The 13,281-nt window shown below is 59.2% G+C and overlaps 1 protein-coding gene across 1 annotated transcript; it reads right to left on the bottom strand.

Moving 5' to 3' along the window:
* Positions 1-2,687: 2,687 nt before the first annotated feature.
* On the bottom strand, positions 2,688-10,710 carry Lhx5 (LIM homeobox 5). Its single transcript, XM_026412079.2, has 5 exons — positions 10,538-10,710; positions 8,399-8,622; positions 7,477-7,754; positions 6,598-6,763; positions 2,688-3,055 (listed from the first exon to the last, which is right to left on the bottom strand). Exons 1-5 carry the CDS (start codon positions 10,708-10,710, stop codon positions 2,688-2,690), a joined length of 1,209 nt encoding a protein of 402 aa, XP_026267864.1.
* Between the last annotated feature and the right edge of the window lie 2,571 nt (positions 10,711-13,281).

The following is a 13,281-nucleotide window of genomic DNA, read 5'->3' as shown; positions in this document are numbered from 1 at the left end:
GGAGGAGCAGGGGGGGCAGGTCCTCTTTTTCCCAGCTTTCCCTGTCTCTGGTGACACAGCCCCTCTGCAAAATCCACACGTGCGCAGGAGTCACCAGGAGCCCAGCAGGGACAAGGTCCACCTTGCAAATTTTCCTCTGGCCTCTAGAATCCATTCCCCCTGGGGCACCACCGAGGAAGAGAAGCCCACCCCAGTGCTGGGACTTGAATCTCTGCTCTGTCACTCCCCAGCTGTGTGACCGTGGGCAAGTCCCTTGACCTCTGCGAGCATCCTGATGGGACAAATAATACCTTCCCTGATACAAGTCCAGACAGCCGGCCACCGGAGTACTCATTCCAACAGGGTGGAAGTGGTGGGCACCGGAAGCTAACCCAAACGTCTCCACAACAGAATTATCTAGACACACACGCACACGTGCGTGCACACACACACACACACACGCACACACACCCACACACGCAGCTCATCCATTCAAGGGATTTTAAGCCATCGCAGGGGATAATATAACTCTGATTATGATCAGTTCATGAACCTGGAAGATGTTGCTGGGTGAGCCAGAGCAAGTGACCCAGGGCGCCCTCAGGGCACCATTTCTAGTTTCAAACGAGGGGAAAAAATAAATAAAAAAGCCAGGGAGGAAACGCGTCCACCCCAGGACCACAGGGCTCCACACGCTGGACGACGCCATTTTCTTCTTTTTGTGCGTCTGAAATTTCTACAATTTCCGCAGTGAGCAAGTAGCACCTGTGTGGTGAGGACAAATGTGCTATAAGGGACAGGGGACCGGGGCTCCTGGCTGCTCACCTGGGCTAGCTCCCAGCACCCCAAGTGAGGGTGATGAGGGACGCTAGGCACCTATTTTTATCTAGTTCACCTGTTTTCCGAACCCTCTAGTGCCTGAGTGGAAAGGGGGTGTAAGCAGCTGTCCCTCCAAACCCCACTTTCGCAAGTCAGGAAAGTGAGCAAAGAGGGTTGGAGGGGCTTGTTTGGGGGTAGTGGCCTTGGGCCCCCTAAATCTCCCACAGCCCTCTTTCTGCCCTGCTTTCCCCCAAGGACATAAGATGTACCCAGGACTGGGGAGCGCCCCAGCCCTGTTCCCCACGGGGCCCTGGGTCCTAACACAGCCTTGCAGATAAAGCCCGCAGGCTCCTGGGGCCGGCTCCCTTTTCTTCCCTCCTCCGTTTTTCTGTTTTGTTTTGTTTTGTTTTTGGCCAAAGTAAGGGAACATGCACATGCACAGGAGTGAAGCTAGAGTCCATCACACATGCATTCACACATCAGGTCTTCTGCTGATGCACACACAGGTCCACTATGTGCTTGAGCCGGCTCGTGGTCACGCTGGGCCTTACTTCAAGCTGGGGAGACCCAGCCTGGCTGTAGCAACCATCAAAAACTGGCCGCCACTTTCACCCACCCAGTGGGCACCCCATAACTGCCCCTTTGATGAGGAGAGGCCTTTGTGCCCACTGAATCTGTTCAGGCAGGAAAGAACCATGGCCTTATTCACTCTGTCAAGGTAAGCACAACCCAAGGAAGGAGAAATCAGAGACAAAAGAAAGCCACACAGCGAGGAGGGAAAAAAGAATTTTTTTTTATTAATCTTTCTTAAAAAACGTTGATTTTTTTTTGTTTTTTGTTTTTTTTTTTTTAGGTAAACCTCTTTCTGCCTCCCCTCCCCACTCTGCCCACCCTCCCTCTTAAAAATATAAAAATGTCCAGCCCCCAGATAACTAGAGTACAATAAATAAACAGTAAACACAAAAACATACTTTATTTGTTTCTTCTTTATACAAAATAAGGAAACTAGAAGCGTTCGACTTCCAAAAAAGTATAATATTGTACATCCTGACGGCCCAACTCCAGGCCCCGGGGCAGGGAGGGTGGTCTGCGGGCCAGAGCCCAGCAACTTGGTGCCTCGCCCAGGGGCAGAAGTGGGCGGTGTTCGAGTCCAACCTGGACCCTCAGGCTCAAAATTAATGTCAAAGTAAGGAAGGGCAAGGGAGCTGGCCCCGCTGGCCACATCCAGGACAGCCCCACATCCTGGAAGAGCTGACCTTGAGCCTTCGTATTGGCCACCAGGGGGCGCCAGCCTGCAGGTGGCTCTGTCTCCCCGGGTCCCCCTGATGGAGTGTGTGCCTCCCTCGATCGCCCTCTCCATCTTCTCTCTCTGCCTGACGCTTTCCTCATCTCTCTCTCTCTCTCCCTTTCAATCTCTCCTTTTTCTTATAAAAAAAAAAATTTAAAGATGGAGAAAGCAGAGCGAGAAATGAGATTACAAAATGCCACTCGGATTGCAGAGAGAGAGGGAGGGGGAAAAACCCTCCGTCTCCGCCCCTGGCCTCACCCCCTCTCCGTCCAAAGAGCTGGTGGGAGGGTGGGGGCCGGGATCCGGAGCGTGCTTGGAATCTCTTGACCCTCCGGAATATTGACTTTGGTCCCAAGAAATTGCTCACGGCTGCCCGGAGAGCGCAGGCGGGAGGCTGGCTGAAGCTGGAGAGCCCCCGGGGTGCAGATGGGGGTCGGCCCCCCTCGGCGCCCAGCCGAGGAGCAGCTTCCAGTTGAGTGCGGACCCGAGAGAGAACCCCTGAGGGAGATCCGGGCCGCGTCCGCGTCGGGCGTTTTGGTTTCGGAGGCTGCGTCCGGGCTGCGCCCCGGGGGCCGTGCGCAGGGGCGGCCCGGCCGCGGCCTTACCACACGGCGGCCTCGTTGAGCTCGGGGTTAGGATGCGACAGGGGTCCGCTGTAGCCGCTGGTGCCGCTCATGGGGAAGGGCGGGCTGGGCCCGCCGCTGAACACCTCGCCGGGCATGGGGTGCAGCGCGCCGGGCAGCCCCGGCTCGGGGCTCGGCGTGTCCGGGTGCGAGATCATGTCGGTGAACCTGGGGTTGTCGGCGGCGTGCGGGCCGGCGAGCGGCGGCTCCAGCGCGCCCAGCGGCGTCGAGCCGGGCCCCGAGGCAGCCAGGAAGCTCGAGTCGGCCGGGGACTGCGCCTGCGACGGCGGGCCGTGCGCGAAGAAGTCGTAGTTGCTTCCCGGCGCGTAGTAGTCGCCTTGGTAGTCTGCGGGAGGGAAGCGGGAGGGGAGAGGCAGCAATGAGACACCGCCACGTCCCGGAGGGGCCCGCGGGATCCCGGGGAGGAGGCCCCCTGAGACCAAGGCCTGCCTGGGACGCGTCGATGTGGTCACCGGCCGCAAAAGACCTTACAGACGCGAGAGGGGGCGTTAGTGGGGGGACAGCGCGACAAAAACTCGAAGTCAGAGACCCAAGGCTGTCTGCAGAGACTGAGGGAGAATGAGGCCCGGGCCCGTGGAGATGGGGGAGGACGCAGCAGACCCTCGGGTAAGGCTGGGGAGAAAGATAATGAGAAATACTCGAGGCGGCGAGGGACAGCGGCAAGAGAGGCGCAGCGACCCAGGGAGACAGACCCGGAACGCGGCAAATCTTCAAGTCCCAGAGACGAGGGGGACAGCGGTGGTCAGAGACGCAGAGACAGCGAAGGATTCCAGGGTCTTAGAGTCGGGGAGGGGCACGGGCAGAGGCAGCGGGGAAGGCCGAGGCGAGTGGAAAGCGCAAAAGGCACAGCAGCAGGGAGTCACCAGACTTGGAGACCCAGAGATGCCGAGGATCGGGACAGCGATGCAAGGGCCGGATAGGGATCGGAGATCGAGTAAGAGTCCCGGCTAGAGATACACCAGAAAACCGAGGGTGGACGGTGAAAGGCTTAGGAGCAAGAAGCAAGATGAAGAGGCAGATGCGTCCAGAGATGGTGAGACAGTGGGCCAGCGAGATGAGCCCAAGAAACCGTTGGAGACACCGAGGCAGGGAAGGAGCCGGGTGGTAATAAATGAACTGGCAGGAGCAGAGCATTGCGCGAACTCGGGCGGCGGGACCACAGAGGGGTTGTCCAGTTGAGCTCCCAGAGCATCACCTGGACTCAGAGCGGGCAGGCCCCTTCTCTTCCGCCCCTGAGCCCCACCGACCTGGTCTGGTCTTTTGCCCTGCCAACCACAGCCCCTGCGACCCTCCTGGTGGAGGCGGGAGAAAGCGGGCTCTGTTTGAACCGCTTTGCTAGCCTGGAACAGAGAAACTGAGCCCTGGCCACTGGCAAAGGGAGAACATTGGAAGGCACCTGGGGTGGTGGCTTGGTTCTCCAGTTTCACCCTGGGTGCACAGGCCAGGGCACCAGGTTCCGAACCATTTGTGAAGGTTTAATCCTTTGCAGAAGCTAATGAGATCTACCTGCTCTCTTGCAAGAAAAAAAAAAATGGACAGATGCGGATTTCCCTGACACATCCAGGGGTTCCAGGACTCCAGGCCACAGGTCATCCTCCAAAAACAAATTGTTTCTGCATTAACCCTTGGGCCTCCTTCCACAGCCTCTCCTCCAGGTCTTTGGGGACAGCATGCTTCCCTCCCCATTTGGGCCCCTCAAGTATTAGGGTATGGCACCCTTTTGAAAGGAGCACTTTGTAGCCTGCTCTAATGTCAACAACCCGCTTTGTACGGTGGGAAAACCAGCTCGTCCATAAGCCAGGGTCTCTTCTGCAAACCCACTCCTCCTACTCAGTCCTGGAGTCTCGGTCACAGGCCAAGTGTCGGAGGCCCTCCCCCCTCACCAACGCCCGCCGCCCCCTTTCTTCTCCAAATCCTGAAATCTGTCCAAAATGGGGGGTGGTGTCTGGAGGCGCGCCCTGGAGACAGCTTAGGCTATGGCTAAAACCCTCGCCGGTTACTTTTTTTTTTTTTTAACTACAAATTCCATTCTCCCCGGAAAAGGTTCAGAAAAGCGAATTTGGGCCCTAAACGGACGGGGATGGGGACGACCGCGGCCCGCAGCGAGCCGGCAAACCAGCGAAGGCCGCGGCCCCCGCGCGGTGCGCGCCGCCTCCGCCCATATGGCGGCCGGGCCGGAGGTAATTGGAACAAACGCCGTCTGAAAAGGGCACAAAAGCCGCAGCTGGGGCTTTGTCCGCGCTCCCACGGGGAGCCGCCGGCCCCGCCGCCCGGCCCCTTTCTCGCCCGCTGCCGGCCGCCACCGCCGGGATCTCCCAGCGCGGATTAGGCGGGGCTGCCTCGCTGGGGGCTGGGGAGCTCTGTCCCCCGCTTCATTCCGGGATAAGAGGGGCCCCGGTGTCCTGCCCCCCACCCCCAGCAGGCGCGCAGGGAGAGGAGGCGGCGGGATTGGTGCGGGGCGCCCCGGTTCTCCGGAAAACTTTGGTTAATTACTCAGGCGGGGAAAAATTCCGGGTCAGTACCACCCCCCGCACCTCCCCGCTCCCGCCCGAGGTTTTGTGCAGGTGCAACGAGTGGGTGAGTGGAGACCCCGGAGAACACACCCACGATCTGGACTGTCCAGGGCTGGGCAGCGGAGGCTCCCTAATACGTGCCCGGAGGCCGGTCACCGGGTTCTCTTACCTCCCTCCTGGAGGCCTGGCTCCTGCCTTCCCTCCCTTCCCTGCTTTGTCCCTGGATCTAGTTTTTAAAGGGCAGTTGCCTTTCTTAAACTGGGTTACTATCCCAGAGCAGGCCCGCAGCGGAGTCCTGCAGAGGTGTGCAGTCTCTCAGGTTAGGCGCTGCCCTAGCTCCGTGAGCTCAGAGGCTCATGAATAAGGAGAAGAAGGAGTTTTCTCTACCCCCACCCCCCCCAACAGTGCTGCTAGTCCCCGGAGCAAAGGACTCAGTGTGCGGGAGATGAGGTGGGAGTGGGCAGTTGGGATGGGTCAGCAAGCCCTTGTGAGGGGAAGGAGGTGGGGGAGAGGAGGAGGGGAGGAGAAGAAAGGGCGAGACCAAGTGGGGCGCCCACCCCAGGCTGAGACTGGTAATGCTGAATTTTGGAATTTTCCCTTGGCAATTGGGGTCTCAATCTCTCCAGACCCAAAGATGGGAAAGTGGATATCAAGCGGCCCCCAATCCAGATGAATCCCTGCCTGTCTGGGACTGGAAGGAGGGCGCAGAGCAACTTCTGGCTTGTGGGCTAACAGGGCCAGACTCACGGGCCATGGTCCCCTCCCCCAGCAAAACAGGAACTACTGCACTGCAAGCCTGGAGGACGCGGCCCAGGGAGGAGGACCCGGAGGGACTCTGAGCACTGTCTCAAGCTGGGTTCCAGCTACTGCCAAGTACACCAGGCACCTGGGCAAGGGCGGCCGGAGGGCTGTGTGTTCCCGGGGCGCAAGTTCTTGTGGATTTGCCACTGACCGCATTATACTGAGGCCCGGGGAGTGTGGGGGTCTCTGGGTCTCTTTCTGGGTGTGTCTCGGTGACAGCGTGTGGGGAGTTGAGTGTACCTGTTGTGCGGGGTTCTGTGTAACCCTCCCTCTACTACCACATCCCTGAAGTCTCTGAATGAAAGCAAGCGCGCGGGCCCACGTGTCCTGGGGTGGTAGGTGAGGACAAGTGTCATGCTCTCCCGTGTGGTTATTTGTATATCACTGTGCCTGCTTTTGTCCAGGAGGTATCTGTGGATAAGGGTGCCCGAGTTGATGTCTGTCTGTCCAGGGGTGTCCTTGATCGTGTGTCAATGAGAGAAAGCGAAGGGTGTACCCAGGTGCCCAACAGTGCGGCTGGGGGTGGAGCCGTACTTCCCCGCGCGCCCCTTACCTCCATAGTAGGTGTACGGGGTGGACCCCAACATCTCGGACTCGTCCAAGCGGCCCCCCAGCGGACGCATGCGCCGTGGACTCCGGAAGAAGGCGTGTCTCCGGGCGCCCAGCGCGCTCAGCTGTTTCATCCGGCGTTCTTTGGACCGTCGGTTCTGAAACCACACCTAGGGAGGAATTTGGGGCTGTGAGCTTGGGGTCAGGGGTGCCCTCGCTCCTCCCCCTGCCCGGGCTGCCCCTGCTGGAGCCCAGCGCCTTTTGCGCGCCAGGACTCCCTTGAGGCGGGGGCCCGGCCGGATTAGGCCGGTAGGGGTGGAGAAGGGCCTCGGCGAACCAGCCAAGGGTGAAGGATTTCGCGGACCCGTGGGGCGACTCATAAAGACTTGGGCTTCCCGGTCCTCCGCTCGCCCGCGGCCTGACGGCTTTATAAAGGCCTCCCGCCCGGCAAGCTCTTGCCCCGGCTCCGGAGCCAGCCAGGCTCTGGCCGTTTGTCTGTCTGCCAGCGCATCGGTTGGGGCCGGGCATAGCTTTTCTTCGCTGGGAAGATGGGAGGGTGGGAGGGAAGGAGGGGGGTCCTGGACCCCAAAGAGGCTTAAAACCTTCGCTGAACAGGGTGGGGAGCGGAATTCAGAGAGGCAAAGTGACCAGGTCCACTGTGACATCTTCAGGAGGGCAGCGGGGCGGGACTGACTCTTTTGGCTCCAAGTTCCCCACCTCGGGCGGTGCCCAGCTGTCCCCGACCTCGGGTGCACTGTCTGACCCTAGATCAGAACCCTGCACGTTTCTTAGACGAGGAGGCTGGGTGGAGGCTTCTTTCGAAGAGACTCCGGGCCCCGCTCCCTAGTACCGATGGAGAGGAGTGACCCGATCCCGGCCGCACCTGGATGACACGCATGTTGAGTCCAGTCTCCTGAGCCAGCTGCTCGCGGATGTGGCGTGTGGGCTTGGGCGTGGCGGCGAAGGCTGCCTTGAGCGTCTCCAGCTGTTTGGCTTTGATGGTGGTGCGCGGGCCGCGCCGCTTGGTGCCCGAGTTCTGCTCCTCGTTCTCGTTGTTGGCCGTCTCTTTGTCCGACGAGGTCGAGTTGTCCGTCTCCTTGGGGTCGTCCTGCAGGGGGTCCTGGAGGTCCGGGGACAAACTGCGGTCCGTACAGGATGACACTGCGGGCGGACGGATTGGGAAGGGGGACAGCAGTCGTCAGCGGCCAGTTCCACCCGGACCAAGCTACCGCCGGCCTGCGCAGGGTTCCCTCCCGAACCTGCGACAGCCCCTCCCCCCCCCCCCACCCGGCGCCCGCCCACTCTCTCCAGGCGGGGCTGGGCCTTTGAAACCTCCCTACTCAATCTCGGCCCATCTCAGCTGGGGTCCGGGTACAGAGGGCACGCTCTCTAGAAAACCCACCTTCTTGGAGAGGGGACAGAGCAGTGTGCAGCCCCCCTTCCACTTCCTTTCCTTTCCGCCCTTCCTCCAAATCCCAGAGAATGTCCTCCCAATGCATCTAGAAATTGCCAGGATCCCAAATGACAGAGAGTGAATTGTGCAGTTTCAAATTTGAGGGAGGAGAACTTGGAAAAGGCTCCTGAATTGGAGGAGGGTGCACCCAGCTTCCCTGCAGGACAGGCTCAGAATGTCCTGTCTTCCCGGGTCTTTAATAACCCTCTCCCGACCCTAGAACGGCTCAGCCGGTGAGTTAGGATGATGAGCTCTGAGCCCAGTACAGACCCGGGAACCAGGGGAGGCAGAGTGCGCCAGACCCAGGAGTGTGCTAGGGCCACCGGCCAGGGAAAGGCAGAGGCCTCCATACCCGAGTTGAGGCTGCCCTCCTTGAGGCTGGAGGAGCTCAGGTAGTCATCTTTGCACACAAACTTGTTCTCATCGATGACGTAGAGCTCTTCACCCGTGGACAGCTGCTTGTTGCACACCATGCAGGTGAAGCAGTTGAGGTGGAAGACTTTGCTCCGGGCTTTTCGCACCAGGTCGCTGGGGGAGATGCCCTGTGCGCATCCTGCACACTTTGTGCCAAAACGCCTGTGGGACACAAGGTGTCAGTCACATTGAGGTGGGCCTAGTGTCCAGTCCCCCTGATTCCTTCCCATTGCCACGGCTTTCCAAAGGCCTCTATTTCCACCTCTGTGCAACAGAACCCTAATTCTGTCCTCCCTGTCTAGAGCAGGAGAAGTGGGACAAATGGACTGGGCTGTTTTGGGGATGGGGACCTGTCCTGTCTCTAGGGGGTTGATTCAGACTGGGCTGTGAAGCAGGGAGCGGTGGGTGCAGCCTGAAACCAAGTCACAGCTCAGAGCATCCCAAGATGCCTTCTTGTCCCCCACATCCCAGCTGGATCTGTTTGGGTTGCCCCGGGAGTCCATGCTCTCGAGGTCTGGCAGGCTGGGTTGGGATCACATCTTTGCTTTGCCTCCTGGATCCCTTCTAGTCTTCTGAGGCCCAGGTAGGGCCAATCTGTCTGGCCAGCTGGCCCTAGCAGTGGGGGTGGGGAGCCCCTTTCCAGGGCTGGACTTGAGCAAGAAGGAGGGAATCTTCTGCTAATTCCCAGCACAAACTGGAGCCTTTCCTTTCCGAACCATGGAATCAGCTGGATCTAGCTGGGAGCTGTGGACAGCAGGACCTAATCGGGGTAGGGACTGAGTTTCAGCCCCACCCCCACCTCTGGCCCTGGCAGGGAGCAGGAGAATGTGACCAGAAAGCCTTCCAGAATGCTGCAGGCCAGGACATGGATTCCCTCTTTCCCTACTTCCAGAGCTAATTCCTTTTCTCCCTGGCTTTGCACTCAGGAAGAAAGAGGCCTCCCCCAGGACGGGTAGTGTAAGCTCCCAACGGGAGGGGTGAGGTGCAGGGTGTGTGTGGGGGGAGGGCTCAGGACTCTGGGGACCCCACATACACTCACACCCATGTCTCTAAACAGGGTGAATTTGGGTGACATTGATGTAGTGAGGGCATTAGAAGCCATAAGTCACTTTTGGCCTTATCCGGCAGCGTAATTGGCCATATGCACCTTATCAAAAATCATTAGGCGCTTTGCAAGCACCGCCACATTAGCAGCGCGGGCCTGGGGCCGGGGAGTTTACACGTGTAAAGGCGCGGCTGACATTTTCTCCTATTCAAATTCCCTGGTGCCGGGTGCTGGGGCCGGCAGGCTGCCTTTCTCTGTGTTGCTAATCACACCCGCCCTTCCCTCAGCGCCTGGAATTTGCACTCACAAAGCTGGCTCTGGTGCCCAGTAGGAGCAGGCAGGCTAAGCTGCCCAAAACCCAGCCCTGCAGGATTCTAGGCTGTCCCTCAGCTTTCCCAACTGGGGAAACTGAGGCCCAGAGAAGTGAGCCGTCCTGGCCTGTGGGCCCCAAACAGATCGGGAGGTAGGTGCCACAGCCCCGGCTAGACCTCCAAGATCCCGGTTCTCAGCCTCCATTTCGTTGGTGCTGTTCAACATGGGAGGCAATGTTTAAGGGGTTGGGGGAATGGGAGGGCAAATTCCTTCTGCCTGTAGCCAGGGCCGACCTTCCCGACCTTCCTGTGGAGCGGGGAAGTTTCTCAGTGTCCAGGAGGGCACCCTGTCTTCTGCATTCTGCTGAAGGGAGAAGCCTCCAGCGGCCCCTAACTCTGGGGAGAACCGTTCTCCCTTGAATGGGGCTTGACGCGTGTGTCCTGGGCTTGCAGCGTTGGGCAGGGGAAGGGACGGATGGAGAGCAAGTTTGTCAGGGCTTCCTCCCCTGCCCTCTGCACCGACCCCCTGGAGGGGCAGGGCAGGCCGGGCAGCTGGCCGCGTCCTTCTTTCTCCGCCTGGGCTCAGCCCTTTCCGGGACCGAGGACAGTGAGCAGAGGGCCTTTGCTCCTCGCTACGCTCGTGAGCCCGGGAGGCTGAGATGGGCAACCTGGTCCCCCTTCCCCTGCGCCCTGGTGGAGCGCGGGCAGGGCGGGCTCTTACCTGAAGAAGTCATTTTTGCAGTAGAGCTTGCCCTCGCGCGAGAAGCACTTCTCCGAGAGGTTGGTTTTGCACTCGCAGCACTGAACACATTTGATGTGCCACGCGCGGTCCAGCACGTTCAGCAGAAAGCGGTCGAGGATGGGCCGCTCGCAACCGGCACAGTGCACCATCATAGCCCCGCGCCCTGGCGGCTCCCGCCGCCTCGCCGTCCCTAGGGGCCGCTGGCCCTTGGGCCTCGGGGCCCCGCGGCTGTTCTCCGCCTCTTGTCGCCGCCGCCGCCCGGCGAGTCCGGTCCGGACCTAGACTCAGCCAGTCAAGTCCTTGGACGATCTCTGCCCTGGCTCTGGGCTGCCCAGAGTGGGTTGGTGGGGGGCGGCGTTCACAACCTCATGCCCCAGTTGCGCGCGCCCCGGCGCCTGTTCCGGGCTCCCCCAGGTGTCTCCGGTGGCTGCTGGCCTCGGCACTGCCGGGCGGCTTTCCCCGGTGGCGAAGGCGCCGGCACTTTCCCCCACTTTCAAGCGGTCCCGATCCTCATCTTTGTCTGGCCGCCGCCTAATTCGCGCATCCTTATTCAGATTTGGTGACGTGGCGCGGCACGTAGGGGGCCCAGCGGCCAATGGGCGCGCCGTGGCCATGGCAACCTCTTAAATTTATAGCATATCTAAATTGGCTACAGCGTTGCGGTCCGGACAGAGCAAAAAAAACAAGGCATCCGTATTGTTGAGTATTAGCTTCTACCTGGTTCGGAGGCTAAGTAAGTATTTACCTTCCAGTTTGGGGCTGGGGGAGGGGTGCGGGGCGCGCGACACGAACACGGACTTTTTCTTCCTCTCTCCTCGCCAATATTTGGGGGCCGGGGTTTCAAGGCCTAGTCAGGGAGGGGCCTCCCTTCCCGTTTTGCCATCCCTGGAACTTGCAGAAGTTGCCCGAGGCCCGGAGCGCGCTCTAGTCCGCCTCCCCTTCCCCTGCCCAGCCCCACCCCCATTGGACTTCTGCACTCCGGTGCCCCCGGGGTCTGAGCCCTGGAGCTGCGACAACGCGGTTCTCTGGACTCTGGATTCTTTTGTCATACACTAAGCTGGGGCCCAGCCGGGCCTTTCTCATGGAAAGAGTGGAGGCCACGCGGCTTGGGGAGCTTTTCCAGCCTGACCACAGGGCCCAGGCCTCTGCCCAGACCCAGGTTGGGGCGGTGTATGTGTGTGTGTGTCGCCTGATCCCCTACGCCAGAGTTTCAGGCCTGAGCGCAGCGGTCACTCAGTTCAGAGAGTTGTAGAGGGGGGCGGTGAGGTCCACCCTGGATGGGTCTCCACTCAGGCAACTCAGAGACTCAGAGGTGACCCTCACCACATCTCTCCTTTCCCGCCACACCTTCCAGATTCCAGATCAGTAGGTCCAGGCGCCAAGGTGAGTGGGTGGCCCCACGGGAGCAGAGAGGCTGGGGGTTACTTGGGCACTGTTCTCACTCATCCCACCAGCGGGCGGCTGTGTGTGAAGTTTGGCCCTTCACAGGACTCGGGAGGAGCAGCCCCGGGCTTTCCTAGCTCCACAAGACTCTGAGTTTGTGGGCAATATGTGTGCTTGTATGTGTCCCTGCAGGTCTGGGGGGGGGGGGAGTGTGTGGGCTTGAGAGGGATGAGAAGAGACCAGGGCTTTTTTTTTTTTTCCTCTTGAAGGCCATCCGGGCCACCCTCAGGAGCCTCCAAGCTGGGGAGGATGGGACTGTGTCTCTCAGATATTTGTTCTGCTCCTGGGCTGCTCAGAGTGGGTTGGTGGGAGGGCTGCGTTCATAAGAGGGCTGATGGGTAGGGCTTGGGCCCAGAAGACTGTTGTGCCAAGACTTGGCATCAAATGTTTGTTTGGGTGGACTCCCTGAGCTTGTTAGTGTATATTTGCTGTTTGGAGGTTGCAATATTTTCATCAGTTTATAGTGTGTTCATTTTGGGAGTGCATTTTGGTATGTGTTTTTCTGTGTGTGTGCAAAAATGCATGTTTATAACTGCGTATGGTCCTCCTAATATTTGTGTGTGAGTGTGTGCGTTTTGGTGTGTGTGTGTGTGTGTGTGTGTGTATGTGTGCTTACGTGAGGCAGCATGAATGTGGGGATGTGTGTATGTGTCAGTGTGTTTGTGGAAGATTATTTCTATGTGTGCGTGTTAACACTGATGTGAAAGTACACTCTAAAAAATCTGAGCGTGTGTGTGTGTGTGTGTGTGTGTGTGTGTGTATGTAGATGAGACTCTGCAGGTTTTAGACCCTCCCTGTGTGTGACTGAGGTCTGGCTTGGGCATTTGGAGTGCAGAATTTTGTAGATCTGGGTGCCTGTTTGTGTGTTCAGACAGCAAATTTTTGTTTATGTGACTCCTCTAGGTCGGGGAGGGTGTTTGTATTTGTGTGTGCTCCTAGTAGTGTTTACCTTTCAGGGGTTGGGAGGAGTGAGGTTTTTGTGTTGGAGCACAAAGATGCTTCTCTCTCCCTAGTTCCCAGTCAGGTCAAGCGTTGTCCCCCCACAGTTTCTAGAGGAGAAGGTCTCACTGGTGACAGAGAACCCTTGGGTGCTGGTCTCTGGTGAGTCATTGACCCACCAGCTGGGCCTCTGGAAGAGGAGTCCAAACGGGCTGCTTCTGCTTGCCAGTACTGTGCCCTCACCCTCTGTCTGGCCGGGGACAGGCACTACATAGAGCAGTAGTGAGGCTTCTGGCTCAGGAAGAGTCGCTCTCACTTGGCCTCCTAGGCCCAGCTGAGAG

Source organism: Urocitellus parryii, chromosome 3 (assembly GCF_045843805.1).
Source record: "Urocitellus parryii isolate mUroPar1 chromosome 3, mUroPar1.hap1, whole genome shotgun sequence".
Lineage (NCBI taxonomy): Eukaryota > Metazoa > Chordata > Mammalia > Rodentia > Sciuridae > Urocitellus > Urocitellus parryii.
Note: the sequence above shows the minus strand (reverse complement) of the source record. Positions and strands in the feature narration are given on the sequence as shown.

What these genes read in the sequence shown, in the direction of transcription:
- Lhx5 (XM_026412079.2), bottom strand. Translation starts at nt 10,710, where the DNA reads ATGATGGTGCACTGTGCCGGTTGCGAGCGGCCCATCCTCGACCGCTTT. An exon ending in GGAGGGCAGCCTCAACTCGG is followed by an intron (nt 7,755 to 8,398) that starts GTATGGAGGCCT and finishes GTCCGCCCGCAG; the next exon opens with TGTCATCCTGTACGGACCGC. An exon ending in TCAACATGCGTGTCATCCAG is followed by an intron (nt 6,764 to 7,476) that starts GTGCGGCCGGGA and finishes ATTCCTCCCTAG; the next exon opens with GTGTGGTTTCAGAACCGACG.